The sequence below is a fragment of the Notamacropus eugenii genome, chromosome 4 (assembly GCF_028372415.1).
Source record: "Notamacropus eugenii isolate mMacEug1 chromosome 4, mMacEug1.pri_v2, whole genome shotgun sequence".
Classification (NCBI taxonomy): domain Eukaryota; kingdom Metazoa; phylum Chordata; class Mammalia; order Diprotodontia; family Macropodidae; genus Notamacropus; species Notamacropus eugenii.
The window spans coordinates 218,921,709-218,935,399 of record NC_092875.1 but is presented as its reverse complement, the minus strand read 5'-3'; the positions used below and the strand labels follow the sequence as shown (position 1 = coordinate 218,935,399).

The 13,691-nt window shown below is 36.3% G+C and overlaps 1 protein-coding gene across 3 annotated transcripts in view; it reads right to left on the bottom strand.

The window, feature by feature from the left end:
* Positions 1 to 13,691, bottom strand: part of TMX3 (thioredoxin related transmembrane protein 3) — an 87,885-nt gene that overhangs the window by 64,498 nt on the left and 9,696 nt on the right. For 2 of the 3 annotated variants that reach the window (XR_011966006.1, XM_072604139.1), the window contains exons 3-5: positions 12,553 to 12,592; positions 11,249 to 11,372; positions 1,059 to 1,104 (exon numbers count right to left, since the gene is read on the bottom strand). Coding sequence is in view for 2 of the 3 variants with exons in the window: in XM_072604139.1 (XP_072460240.1) it covers positions 1,059 to 1,104; positions 11,249 to 11,372; positions 12,553 to 12,592 (210 nt within the window). In the remaining variant the exon portion in view is untranslated. Of the gene's footprint in view, positions 1 to 1,058; positions 1,105 to 11,248; positions 11,373 to 11,849; positions 11,959 to 12,552; positions 12,593 to 13,691 lie in introns of all 3 variants that reach the window. The other variant, XM_072604141.1, reaches the window with a different exon arrangement.

The following is a 13,691-nucleotide window of genomic DNA, read 5'->3' as shown; positions in this document are numbered from 1 at the left end:
TTGGATATAAAGATCTGGAAATCACCTACATAGAGATGTTAATTGAATTTACCATCAGAACTGATGAGATCAAGTAAGATAACATGAGGAAAAAGGCCCAGAGCAAAGTTTCTTGAGAAATCCAAATTTAGGAAGTATGAAGCATGAACAAACAAAGGAGACAAAGAAAGAGTGGTCAAACAGTTAGAAAGCAGTGTCAGGAAAAACTTGAGAGAATATCTAGAAGGAGAGGGTAATTATTAGTGTCATGCTGCAGAAAAGTCAAGAAGGCTGAGGAGTGAAGCCATTAAAATTTGACAATTAAGAGATCATTGGTTACTTTTGAGAGGTCAGTTTCAGTTGAAGGGTAGAATAAGAAACAAGACTATAGGTAATTAAGAAGAGAGAATAGAGGAAACAGCACCTATTAGAAAAAGTTTTCTTAAGGACTTTCAACTAGAAGGAGAAAAGATACTTAAATCACTATTATCCCCACTTTTTAGATAAGAAACCAAGATATTTCAAAATTAAGTGACTTTGACATGTCACATAACTAATAAGTAGGAAAGGCAGGACTGAAACACAAGTCTTCTGATTCCAAGTACAGTGTTCTTTTCACTAAACCACAGGCCCTGGTTCCTAATCAAGAACTGTATTCATTTTTTTCTTTTTTTTAAAGCATGATAATGTGATAGTATACCCTGTTGTGCCAAGCTAGATCTAAAAATATGCTGCACTGAAACATAAGGCACAGAGAAACTGAACATGGGCTCAAGTCTTGTCTCCAATGATATCTAGTTCTGTGATAGGTAAATTCCATAAATCTCTCTGAGCCTCAGCACAATAATTTGTAAAATATGAGCAATACTACTTTCATTACCTAATTCCCAAAACTGTTGTCAACAACATGCTTTGTAAATCATAATGTGCTATTAGTATTGGTTATATTTTAAAAACACTTGCTGAATAAAAGCTCTGTCTCATGAGCTACTAAGAAACACATTTTCCAAGGTAAGATATTAGAGTAAGCAGAGTGATAAAAATGCACATTTAGCAACCATATTTGACTCTCAACTTACAGTTTAATTGTTGGATATCCTCTAACTCCAAATTCTGAAGCAATGCCTGGAAAATTAAAAGAACAAAAAATAAATTTAATCTTTATATATCAATCCTCCATTAAAGTCCTAAGGCAAAAGTCTCATCAAGGCAAAGATATCATGTTATTTTAAAAAACTATGACAGTATGTACAACTCTGCATTACAGGCAAAGGGAACACCCCTGATCCTTACATTCTGAAGTAGTCTATTCATTTCTTGAAAGCAGTCAGTACTTTACCCTTCTTTTTATATCTTCAGTGCTTTGAATACTATCTGATATAAACTAAGAACTGGATGAATGTTTATTAACTAATAAGTAGATAAATGAATAAATGGGAATTATTTATTTAAATTTTTTTAATTACTTTTACTTTTATTCATGAATTTGAAATGTTAAAAGAAAATGAGTCATAACGATATAAACAAAAAAAGGTACTTATTTTATACTTACCTAAGAATATGTAATTTTATTGGCATGGATATTCCTTCTCTTAACACAAAACATAATTCTTTAGTTTACCATCTTTGGGACTTACTGGTATCTTAATTGTCAAATCTAATAATGTTTTATCAATCCTCATCCTTCCTGATCTCTCTACATTTGAAACTGTAGATCACCCTCTTCTCCTTAATAATCTATTCTTCTCCAGGTTTCCATGACATTACTCTGTATTGGTTCTTTTCCTACTTATCTTGCTATTGTTTCTCAGTCCCCTTTGTTGGATCTTTATGCAGGTCATGCCCGCTAATAGTGAGCATCCCCCCAGAGCTCTGTCTTGGTCCCTCTTCTATTATTTCACTCTCATCACCTTACAGGAGTTCAACTATCAGCTCTATGCAGAAGATTCTCATCTCTATGTCCAGATTCTCAGATCTATATGTCCTGACCTCTAGTCTTGCTTCTCCAACTGCCTATTAGTCATCTCAAAGTGGATATTCTATAGACATCTGGCACTCAAAGGTATCCAAAACTGCACTCATCATTGTTCCCCCCACCCTGGCAAACCATCCCCTCATCCTAATTTCTCTATTACTACTAAAGACACCAATCTTCACTAGTGTGGCAGCTTTTTCTACAACCTTGACTGAGAAGAGAAAAATAAGATCGCTTGAAATGATTTTAAGATATAGTCAGTCACTCAGGTTTACGACCTAAACATCAACCTCAATCCTTCAGTCTTAATCCCCATGTTCAATCTGTCGTCAAGTCTCATCATTTTTGCCTTCATAACATCTCTCCTCTGACACCATCATGGTGCTGACCCTCATCATCTCATAACTGGACTATTGAAACACCCTTTCAGCTGGCCTTCCTTCCTCAAGTTTCTCCCTCCTGTCCATTTTCTACTCAGCTATCAAATTAGCTGTCTTAAGTAACCATTTTCTGTAATGTTTCTATAATAAAAACTAAAACTATCTCCATTTCCTAAGAAAACTCTGACAGCTTTCCAAATTCAGAAGAAAGCAACACGGAAGACCTATGTAATTCAGGGGTCCATACAACTAAAGATTCACTAGATTAGAGAATCTGACAATATTTTTGACCAAAACAGTGGAGATAGTTTGGAAATAGACTGCAGTAAAACAAAGTATCAGAGGCTATTGAAAGACAAAGACATGCACAGTGATGTATTTGATCACTTTGAATTATCTCACACCACTTCCATTTTATAGAACTAACTCTGAGCTCACTCAGAACCCCTCCCTCATCTCTAAAGCAATGAGGCACTGCTAACACACCTAAGGAGACAACATGGACTTAGAATAAACCCCCACCCCAGATTCCAGTCTCCCTGCCCCCTTCTCTTTCCAGTGTCAGGAAGACCCAGGCTCCAGGCTAAGGAAGGCTAACAGGCAGCCTTAGGAGCAAAGGCCTGCTTGGGGGCTACAACCCTATGGCAACAATAATACAAAGCTCCAAACTGCTGGTGTTGGATCAAAGCATTGTGTGTTCATCCTTCCTTGCTGAAGAAGACCATGCCATCAGAGAATGATGACATGACTTGCACTTGACTTTGTTTTGAGTGAGGGAGGGCTGTGCAGGTCACCAGACTCACTTCTCCTCCAGAGCCATCTGAATCCAGTGACCAAATATTCATCAGGATGCCTGGAGATGACCCAGGATGAGGCAATTAGGGTTAAGTGACTTGCCCAAGGTCACACAGCTAGTGAGTGTCAAGTGTCTGAGGTGAGATTTGAACTTAGCTCCTCCTGACTCCAGCACTAGTGCTCTATCCATTGCACCACCTAGCTGCCCATGGGTCAAAGTATTAAAGGATAGAGGGAGGAGGATAGCACAACATGATAGGAACATTTGGGGGGGGGGGGCAGGGCGGAGAAGATGGTAGAGTTCTGCTGGTTCTGATGATCCTTTTACTCAGCATCAGATCATATAAGCCCTTCCAGGTTTCTCTGAAATCTTCCTATTCATCATTTCTTATAGCACAATAGTATTCCATTACATTGATATACCACAACTTGTTCAGCCATTCCCCAATTGATGGGCATCCCCTTGATTTCCAGTTCTTGGCCACCACAAAGAGAGCTGCTATAAATATTTTTGGACATGTGGGACCCTTTCGCATTTTTGTGATCTCTGTGGGATACAGTTGTAGAAATGATATTGCTGGGTCCAAGGGTATGTACATTTTTGTAGCCCTTTGGACATAGTTCCAAATTGCTTTCCAGAATGGTTGGACCAGCTCACAGCTCCACCAACAATAACTCAGTGTTCCAACTCTCCCACATCTTCTCCAACATTTATAATCTTCCTGTTTTGTCATGTTAGCCAATCTGATAGGTATAATGTGGTACCTCAGAGTTGTTTTGATTTGCATCTCTCTAATCAACAGTGATCTAGTACATTTTTTCATATGACTATAGATAGCTTTAATTTCTTCCTCTGAAAACTTTATGGCAGTATTCTTTAGGCTGCAGTCTTAGAGTCTCAGTACCCTCTTCTGGAGACAATCAAGAACAATATACCCATATAGCTGATTAGAGTAACAAGTTTCTTTAGTCCAGTGCTAGCTACCAACTGTACTAATAGTAACAACAGTGAAAGTTAACATTTTATATCATACTTTAAGGTGTGCCAAGCACTTTACATCTATAATCTCATTTGATCCTCACAACAACCCTGATAGGTAGGGGCTATCAGTGTAAGAAAGGGATTAGGTGATGATTTAATCAAGTAGGAAAAAATACTCCAGCCTAACTGCAAATCTGGTCAACCACCAAGTGCAGTCTGCAAGACTGATTCCCAGTGTGATGATTTTGAAGGAGACTGGAATATAGGAAAAAAGATAAAGCAAAAAACAAAGAAGCAAAGACAGAGGGAATTATTATGAATAGAGGAATGGTGAAGGCTGGATCTAGAAAAGTGTCCCAGGTGGCATCTATAGTCTAAACTCTGCCAACAACTGCCTTTCAGATTTTTTAAACCGATTCTCTAACAGAGGTTAGATTCAATAAGTCTAAAGTTAAACTTTTTACCTTTCCACTTAGATCCTTTTCCCTTCTAAACTTTCCTATTACTATAGAGGGCACCTAGTCCCCCAGGCTCACTGTCATCCTTGTTTCCTCACCATCTTTCACCTACCATATCCAATGTTGCCAACTTCTGTAGATTTCACCATTGCAACATCTCTCCAATATATCCTTTTTTCTCTAATATAGCCACCACCCTGGCACAGGTCCTCATAACCTCCAACCTGGAATATTTCAATTACCTGCTAGTTTGTCTGACAGCCACAAATCTCTTCCCATTCCAGTTCATTCTCCATTCAGCTCCGAAAGGGATTTTCTTAAAGCATAGGTCCCAGTTATATCTCCCCCATAATCAATAATCTCCAGTGGTTTGCTATCATCTCCAAGATAAAATACAAAATCCTCTGGTGTTCAAAGTTCACTAGAACCTACCCCTACTTCCTCTTTTCTAGTCATCTTACACTGTATACCCTACACATACCCTTCTATCCTCTAACACTAAACTCCTTGCTGTTCTATGAATAAGACACTATGTCTCTTGGCTCTGGGCATTTTTTATGGTTGTCTCCCATGCCTGGAATGCTCTCCTCCCTCCACATCTCTACCTTCTGGCTTCCTTCAAGTCTCAAATAAAATCCCACCTCCACAAGAAGCCTTTCCAAAACTTTCTGGTAGCAGAGATTCTTTTGTATTTCTTAGTATCCCATGCCTGGAAGAGAGAGGCACTTAAATTCTTCTTAGTAACTAAAATAATAAACACATCCTTTACAGATCAAAACAGTAAACACTAGAAATACAAGAAATAAACTCAGACATTACAAGATTTAAGCTCCTTGAAAGTAGGGATTGTTCCATTCTTTGTACTATATTCTCAGAACCTAGGCACAACACCAGGCACACAGTAGAGGCTTAACATATGATGAAAAAGCCATTTTACAACAAATAAGTGGTGAAAGGATACAAACACCTCGTTCTCAAAAGAATAAAAATATTATCAAAAATCATGTGGAAAAAATGCTCCAAATAATAAGCAAAATGCAAATTAAAACAACTCTAGGAGGGAAGGGGCAGGTAAACAGCTGAATGAAGAGAGCACCACCATGGAGTCAGGAGGACTTTTCTTTACAATGTTGCAATATTCTAGAAATTGTTATTGTTTTCCTCAGCTCACTCTGCATCCATAGTTTTTATCAGTTACCTCTGAATCAGTCCCTTTTTCATTTTATGTTAATATTTCTTTACATTCATATACCACAATTTCTTTTGTCTTTGGGGTAAGTCCCTAGAATGATGTCTGTGTCACTGGGTCAAACAGTATGCATAGTGTTCTAGGTTGGGCCTGAACTGGCTTAGTCCCATCGTGGTTTAGTTTAATATTTGAACAAAATGAGATACTCATAGGTCATTCAGAAGTTAACAACAGGCACTTTACTTAGCCATGGGAACATAAGAATATTCAAAAAACTTATGCATTAAGGACACTCCAAGTTGACTTCCACTGATGAAAGTTCCCTTTCCTGGCTGCTTGGTACTCAAATAGGAAATGAAGTTAACAGCATGAACATCCAGTCTCCAGAGTCATTTAAGTCTCAAGAATAGTTTCAGTACCTTTGCCTAACTTGTACAGGGGAGAGGGTTAGCATATTACTAGAGAAGGATAGGAAATTAGTCCTACCATTTTATAGTGACTTTTATGGATATAGTTTCAAATTACTTTTTAGAATGGCAAATCACTTCATAGCCTCACCAACAACGAATTACTATGCCTACCCTCTCATATCCTCTCCAGGAATTGTTACTTTTGCTTTCTTTCTTTGGTATCATCTTTGTAAGTCTTTTGGGTGTGAGAAAAAAAACACCATAGTTGTTTTCTTTTTTCTTTTTTGAGGGGTGTGTGGTGGGAATGGCAATCCAGGGTTAAGTGACTAGCCCAGGGCTACAAAGCTAGTGAGTGTCTGAGGCCACATATGAAAGACTAAAAAAATCTTTTAAATACAATATATTTCAATTACTATAAATGTATTTTTTCTCCCTACTTCACCCCTTCCATGGGGGGAAAGGGTGGAACCAATATAAGAAATATAAGTGGCTAAGCAAAATTAATTCTCATATTGGCCTTGAATACTAGACAGAGGATTTTATATTTTATCTTGAAGGCAAATGGGAGACACTGGAGTTAACTGAATGAAAGAGGGTGGGGAGGAGGGGTGGGTGACATGGACAGACCTGTGCTTTAGGAAGATCAATTTGACATCTGACTGAAAGATGGTCTGGAGCAGTAAGAAACTGGAGGCAGGGAGACCAAAAGGTTGTTTTCATGGTCCAGATACAAGGTGATAAGGCCCTATACCATGGTAGTGGTAGTGTCACATTGTGGTTTATATGAGAGATATTATAAAAGTGAAATTGACAAGACCTGGCAACCAATCAGATTCAGCTCCCAGGAAATACAACACTCAGGTAGCCCTGCAGGAAGCAGACCCAAACCAATGCCAAGGCAGTTCAGCATTCAGGTAGTCCATTATCTTCAAAGGTCACAAAGAGAGTTAAATAATACAGAGGCCTGAACTGATTTAATTTTGTTTTGATAATTCTTAAGAGAATAAAAAAAGAGTGCAAAGAGAACTTACTATGGAAGAAAGGAAGAAAAAGGGGAGGGAACTTAATGCCTCAAACATAGCAGGGTTAAATAAGAGGAACACAGAGGAATGGGTGGAGGAATGGAAATCACATGAAACACACTTGCATTTGAACAGCACAAAGAAGTCTAGACAAAGTTTGGTGTAGAAATACACTATATTCATCAGTACTTGACATCTTAAAAATAAAAGTGACAAGTAAAGGGTAGAGGAGGTTAAGCAAGACAGTAAATAATGTAATGGAAGAACTAGTCATAAATAAAATAGATCAAATTATATATAGTTCAACAGTATTAAGCAATATCTTCCTTTACTACCTGTTTTTGTAAAGGAGACAAGAGACAAAGAGAAAAAAATTACAAAAAGACACATGATGGAAGGAATACATAATTAACATCAACCAGGTACAATAAAGAAGAGAGAACTGGACTTGGATATAGGAAAACAAGCACAAATCCTTTCTCAAACAATTGCTAGTTCTATGACCTTGAGCAAGTAAAATAAGCTCACAGCCTGTTACCTCATCGGTATAATCAGCACAAAAATTGCACCTACCACAAGGCTGTTACAAGTATAAAATGAGATAACATGTGAAATATTTTCCAAACCCTAACGCACTATATTAATGCTGTTATGATTATGATAACTATAAGAGCGAATGGGATAAGGTCACCCATAGAAGGGCCAAGGATAGCAGAACGGATTAGAAAGCAGAATCAAACAAGAGACTGTTACAGGAAACATACCTGAAACAAAGATTCTCACAAAGTTAAAATAAGAAGTTGGAACATAATCCATTATCAGAATCTCAGATAAGGTAACAGCTAAGACAGACACAATTTAAAAGAAATATAAAGAAATTACATTATCCTTAAAGGTACCATAATCAAGATTAGTATTAAATATTTATGTACCAAAAGACAGGATCATCTAAATACTTAAAAGATAAATAAATACAGGAGAAAATAAACAACAAATGATAATGGAAGAATCTCAATGTATTCCTTTCATACCTAGAAAAATTTGCAAAATAAACAAGAAAGCTTAACAACATGAATACTTTCAGAAAATTTAGATTATGCTACATCACTGGAGATTACTTAATGGGAACAGAAATAAGCATGTGTTTCTCAGTAACATATATACCATATTAGCAAAAATTGACCACATCTGAGATAAGAATTCATTACTCATAAAAAATGCTGGAAATGAAAGCAGCCTGACAAATTAGGTATGGTTTAAGACCTTACACCATATACCATAATAAGATCCAAATATTATTTGACTTAGATGTAAATGGTGACATCATAAACAAATCAGAGGAGAAAGAAATTAATTCTTGGATTTATGGATAGAGTAAGAATTCATTACTAAACAAGGGTTTAGTAGAAGATCACAGAACGTAAAATGGATAATTTAATGACATAAAAGTCTCTGCACAAACAGAAACAATGCAGCTCAAGTTAGAAGGGAAATCATTAAATGAGGAGCAGTATCATATCCAACATATAAGTAACTGATTCAAATATATAAAAACAAGACACATTCTCCAAAACTGATAAACTGTTGAAGAATATTTAATAGACAGCTTTCAAAGAGAGAAATCCAAGCAATCAACCGTCATATGAAAAGATGTTCCAAATCACTCCTGATTAGAGAAATACAAATTAAAGTAATTTTATGGTTCCACCCCATATACAACATATTGTCAAAGATGACAAAAAAGGATGACAACTTAAAGAGAGGGTGAAGGAAAACAAGGATACTAGTGCAACACTGGTGGAGCTATGAACATGTTGAGCCATTCTGAAGGCAATTTGCAATCATGTCAGCAAATTACTAAAGTGAAAACACTGACCTCGTGATAAGATTACTATGCTTACTACAGAAGGAAATCAAAGAAGAAGGCAAAGGACCCAAGGTACAATAATATTTATAGCAGTTTTTTTTTTTTTTAACAACAAAGAACTGGAAATTAAGATGATGTGCATCAATAGGGGAATAGATGCAAAAATGTGGTAGTACAAATATAATAGAACATTGTTACACTATGAGAAATGAAGAAATAGACATTTTCAGAAAAAAACTAGGAAGGCCTGTATTAAGCAATACAGAGTAAAATGAGAGAAACAGGAGAATAGTTTAAATCAATAACAACAAAGGAAAAACAACTTTGAAAGACTTGAGAATTCCAATTAATTCACTGAGCAGCTGTGATTCTAAACAACTGATGAAGCATACTATCCACCTCTTCACAGAAAGATGATGGATAGGGTGGGGGAAAAGCAATGAAGAAGGGAAGTGAGGCATCTGTTTTTATTTTTTTTAATGTAAAGAAGAGTACAGAAGGAAGGCTAAAAGAAACAAACGGAACAGATTTGAAAGCTATAAGATGAACTCATACACATAAGAAAATCAAATTCTACACAAGAATTCTAACAGCTCCATGCACAATCCTTTTTTTTAAGTTCTACTATACATTATGATGCCCATTTTATTTGGCGTTTAAGTTCAAATAAAAAAAATTAAAAGAATATAAAAGTGGACAAAAGCTAGAGGTCTTTCCAGTAAGATCACATATAAAGTAAGGATAACCATTATCACCAATATTATTTGACGTAGTTCTAGGAAAAGTAACTATATGTTGTTCAGTCATTTTAGCCACGTCCGACCCTTTGTGATCCAATCTGTGGTTCTCTTGGCAAAGATGCTAACATGGTTTGCCATTTCTTTCTCCAGTATATTTTACAGATGAGAAAACTGAGGAAAATAGGACAAAGTGACCTGCTCAGGGTCATGTAGTTAGTAGGTATCTGAGGTCAGAGTTTAGGAAAAGGAGCTTTCCTGACCCCAGACCCAGCACTCTACCCACGGCATCAGGTAGCTGTCCCAAAGTAACTATAGCCACAATATAAGAAAAAGAAATTCAAGGGAAAAGCATGGGCAAAAAGGAAATACAGTCATCACTTTATGATGATATGAAGGCCAAAATAAAGAATTTTAATTAATATTCAACATTAAAAATGTACAGGATATAAAATAACCCATAAAAATCATCAGTATTTCTGTACATTAGCAACAAAACTCACCTGGAAAACAGAAATTCCATTCAAAATAACAAGAGAATATTCAAAATACCTCAAGTTTACCCACAAAACACACACAGAACGACTATATATAACTACAAAACACTCTTAACAGAAGATGAAGACAGAGTAACTGAAAAAGTATTAGTCACTCATGATTAGAACTTGCCCACATAATTTTTTAATGACAATAATATCTAAATTAATTTACTCATCCAGTATCATGACAAACTACAAAAGTATTTTAGATAGCTAGAAAAAAATGACATCATCAGGAAGTAAAAGAGTTCAGGAAAAAAAGGAAATTTGAGAAAATAGTGCAATCAAAAGAGATGCAGCAGTACCAGAGCCAAACTATAAAACAAACAGAAATCATCAAAACTCTGTGGTACTAAATCAAAAACAAGAGAATTCAGAACAGATCAGGTATGTACCTGATATTCATTTCTCTTCTGTGCCTTTGCTCAGCTATTTTTCCTAGGGGGAGTATTTTCTTCCTCTCCTATTTATTTAAATCATTTTAAGAAACACACAGCTCAAATCTCAATTCCTCCATCAAACCTTCTTAGAGCTCTCCTACTCTGAACTTCTATTGTACCTATCTATGGCTAGGATCTCACAGTTGATCTCAGAGTTGATATAAATATTCTCAAACTGTTCCATAGTAAGTTCTACCTCCTTAAGTTAAATTGCAACTTGAGGACTGAAACTATGCCTTACCCTCTGTATCCCAAAAGTGTCTAACTCAAGGTTTAATAGTAGTTTAGTAATACAAGATTTGATTTAATGTAGAAATCATCTCAAAAATTACTAATAGTAATTGTATGAGAAGATTCAAGAGCAAAGACAATGCTACTGCTTAATCTTTCACCACTGAGTTATTATTACTATGTATAAAATACTACATCAATGTTCCTGATAATGAGCATATTAAAACATCCAGAGAAGGCTTACTAGTATAGGAAGTAGCATCCATCTTTCCAACTTTAACTGGAGACCGAAGCCTTTTCATCTCTAAACCAACTTCATTCCAAACTGGTTCCAATCTTCTGCAGTGTGCACACCATGGCGCATAGAACTAGAATCAAGCAAGATAACATTTTTTAAAAAGTCAGTGATCCCAATTGTCAGAGCAACACTAGCAAAATATTATACTGATTTTTTAAAGGGCCACTGAACTATCGAGAATTCCATTTTTTTACCTGTTAATAATTTGTATTCCATAAATGTTTAAAAATTATCATACCAAGTTCACTGGAAATAGATACTTGTTTTACACTATTTATAGTGCAGATGTCATTAATCCCAAGTGAATATGCTTATATTTTATATTCACTGAGGTCAAATTAATACAAAAAGAAGACTAATAGTTGATGGCAATTACAGCTCTTTTGTTCAGATTAGATTTCTCATTATATCCCCACACTGCTATGGGCTTCCCTGACTTTCCCCCCATATCTATAGGGGAACTTCCAGGGCTTCTGTTTTGGGACTGGAAAAAGCTGGCCTGTTTAAAGAAATATCCATTGACCACCCAACCAGGTAGGGACCTGACCTTTTCTGCCACCAGCTGGCTGGGGTCTTGGCCAGGTCCACCTGTTGAAGAGCCATAATAAATTGTCCGTAGCCCTTCCATGCCATTAGATTTAAACTTATCCCCTGACCTGAAAGTGAGGAAAGGAAGTTAAGGTGAAACTCAAATTAATTCAATTTTGCTCATCATTTGCACCTCTAACAAAATACTCAGTTAGAAAGAAATTGACCTAAAAGTTTGGTTATTAACAAGTGACAAAAATTTAGTTGGGGGTTCATCCGTGGACTTTGTTGATTTATTCTAACCCTCTTTGCTAAGGTTTAGACAAATGGAGGTCTGGTTTATAAGTAAATTACTCTCTAATCTCAACTGACACTTTTATTGCAAAGTGGAGTTAAGGTATAGTATAGACCTAATGTGGATCTCATCTAAGGAGGGTTTGGCAATGATGTATTAAAAGGGTCACATTATAAGATGGTATTACCTAATAAATTGGTTCCCTGACGTTGATTCTGAGGTCAGCACTATTAGTAAAAATTTGGTGTAATTCTCAGATTATTCTACTCTATTAATCTATACAAGTACTGATTCAACACACTTAAGCATTACTCAGATATAAAACTCAAAGTCTCCTATCATTTCTTTCAGGGAGGAAAAAAAATGGCAGAAAGTAACACAAAAAGTATTAACCAAAAGAAAACCTGCTACAAAGTCATATACTCACATCTACAAGCCAAATGCTATTTTTCCGATTGTCCTTAAATCTAAAAGAGAAAAAAAAAATACATCTGATTTATGGATGTGCTCAAATTATAATTTTATAATACATTTTCCCAAAGGAGAAGACAAAAAACTCTGATATCTATATATAGATACACACACATTCACACATTCTATATATGGAAATCATACTATACTACTACTTACACTATAACTCATCATAACACTCCCTACCTGGAACCTATTACTACATTACCACTATGGCTTCTCCTCTTTCTCCTCTTATCTCTGTAATAGTCAGTGGCATTTTACCCAACCATTCAGTTCAGTCTTACCCTCTTCAGTATCAACCAAAAGTCAGCCATTTCAATTCTCTACTGCTCTTGAATTATTTGCCTGTTTTTTCCTGTTGCTATTCTTCTCTTGCAAAACCACAGGGCTGGATTACTTCTACCTTAATTATCTCCATACCTACTGGGCTGCTCAACTAAGCTGGAGGAAATACTGACATCATGCTGACTAGGTACATTACAATTCATTTTATCTGATCCCAATCAACTGGGACCTTACCACAGCAAAGCATTTTTTTTTACTCCTCCCTGATGCCCTATCTCACTCCCTACAGAAGGTATTCCAAACATTCTCTTTCCTCCCCGGCCTCAATATCCTCTTCATTTCTCCTCTCTCAACTGACTTTGTCTTTTACTTTACTGAAAAAAACTCAAGCCATTCAGTATGACCTCTACCTTCTCTCATTCTCTTCTCCTCAAAACCCCTAGACATCACCTCCTAATTTCTCCTCCTTTCCTCTAGTCTGTGACAATAAGGCATCTCTTCTTGCAGTGAACAAATTCTATATGTACACTTGGATCCCATCCCCTCCCATATTGCCTATATGAATGTATAATCAATCATGCCCTTCTCTCTTGAATCTCAAAACCTCTCTGCATCAAGTAGTTTCTTCCTTATTGTCTTCAAAGATACCAGGCTTCCCTAATCCTTAAAAACCCTACCTATTAGGGTAAATCCAACCGAACCTACAAGTTATTGTCCTCTATCTTCATTTTTTTCCAGCTCAACTCCTAGAAAAAGGTGTCTGCATTTGTTATATGCCTAATCCCTCTCCTTTCACGCCCTTTGAAA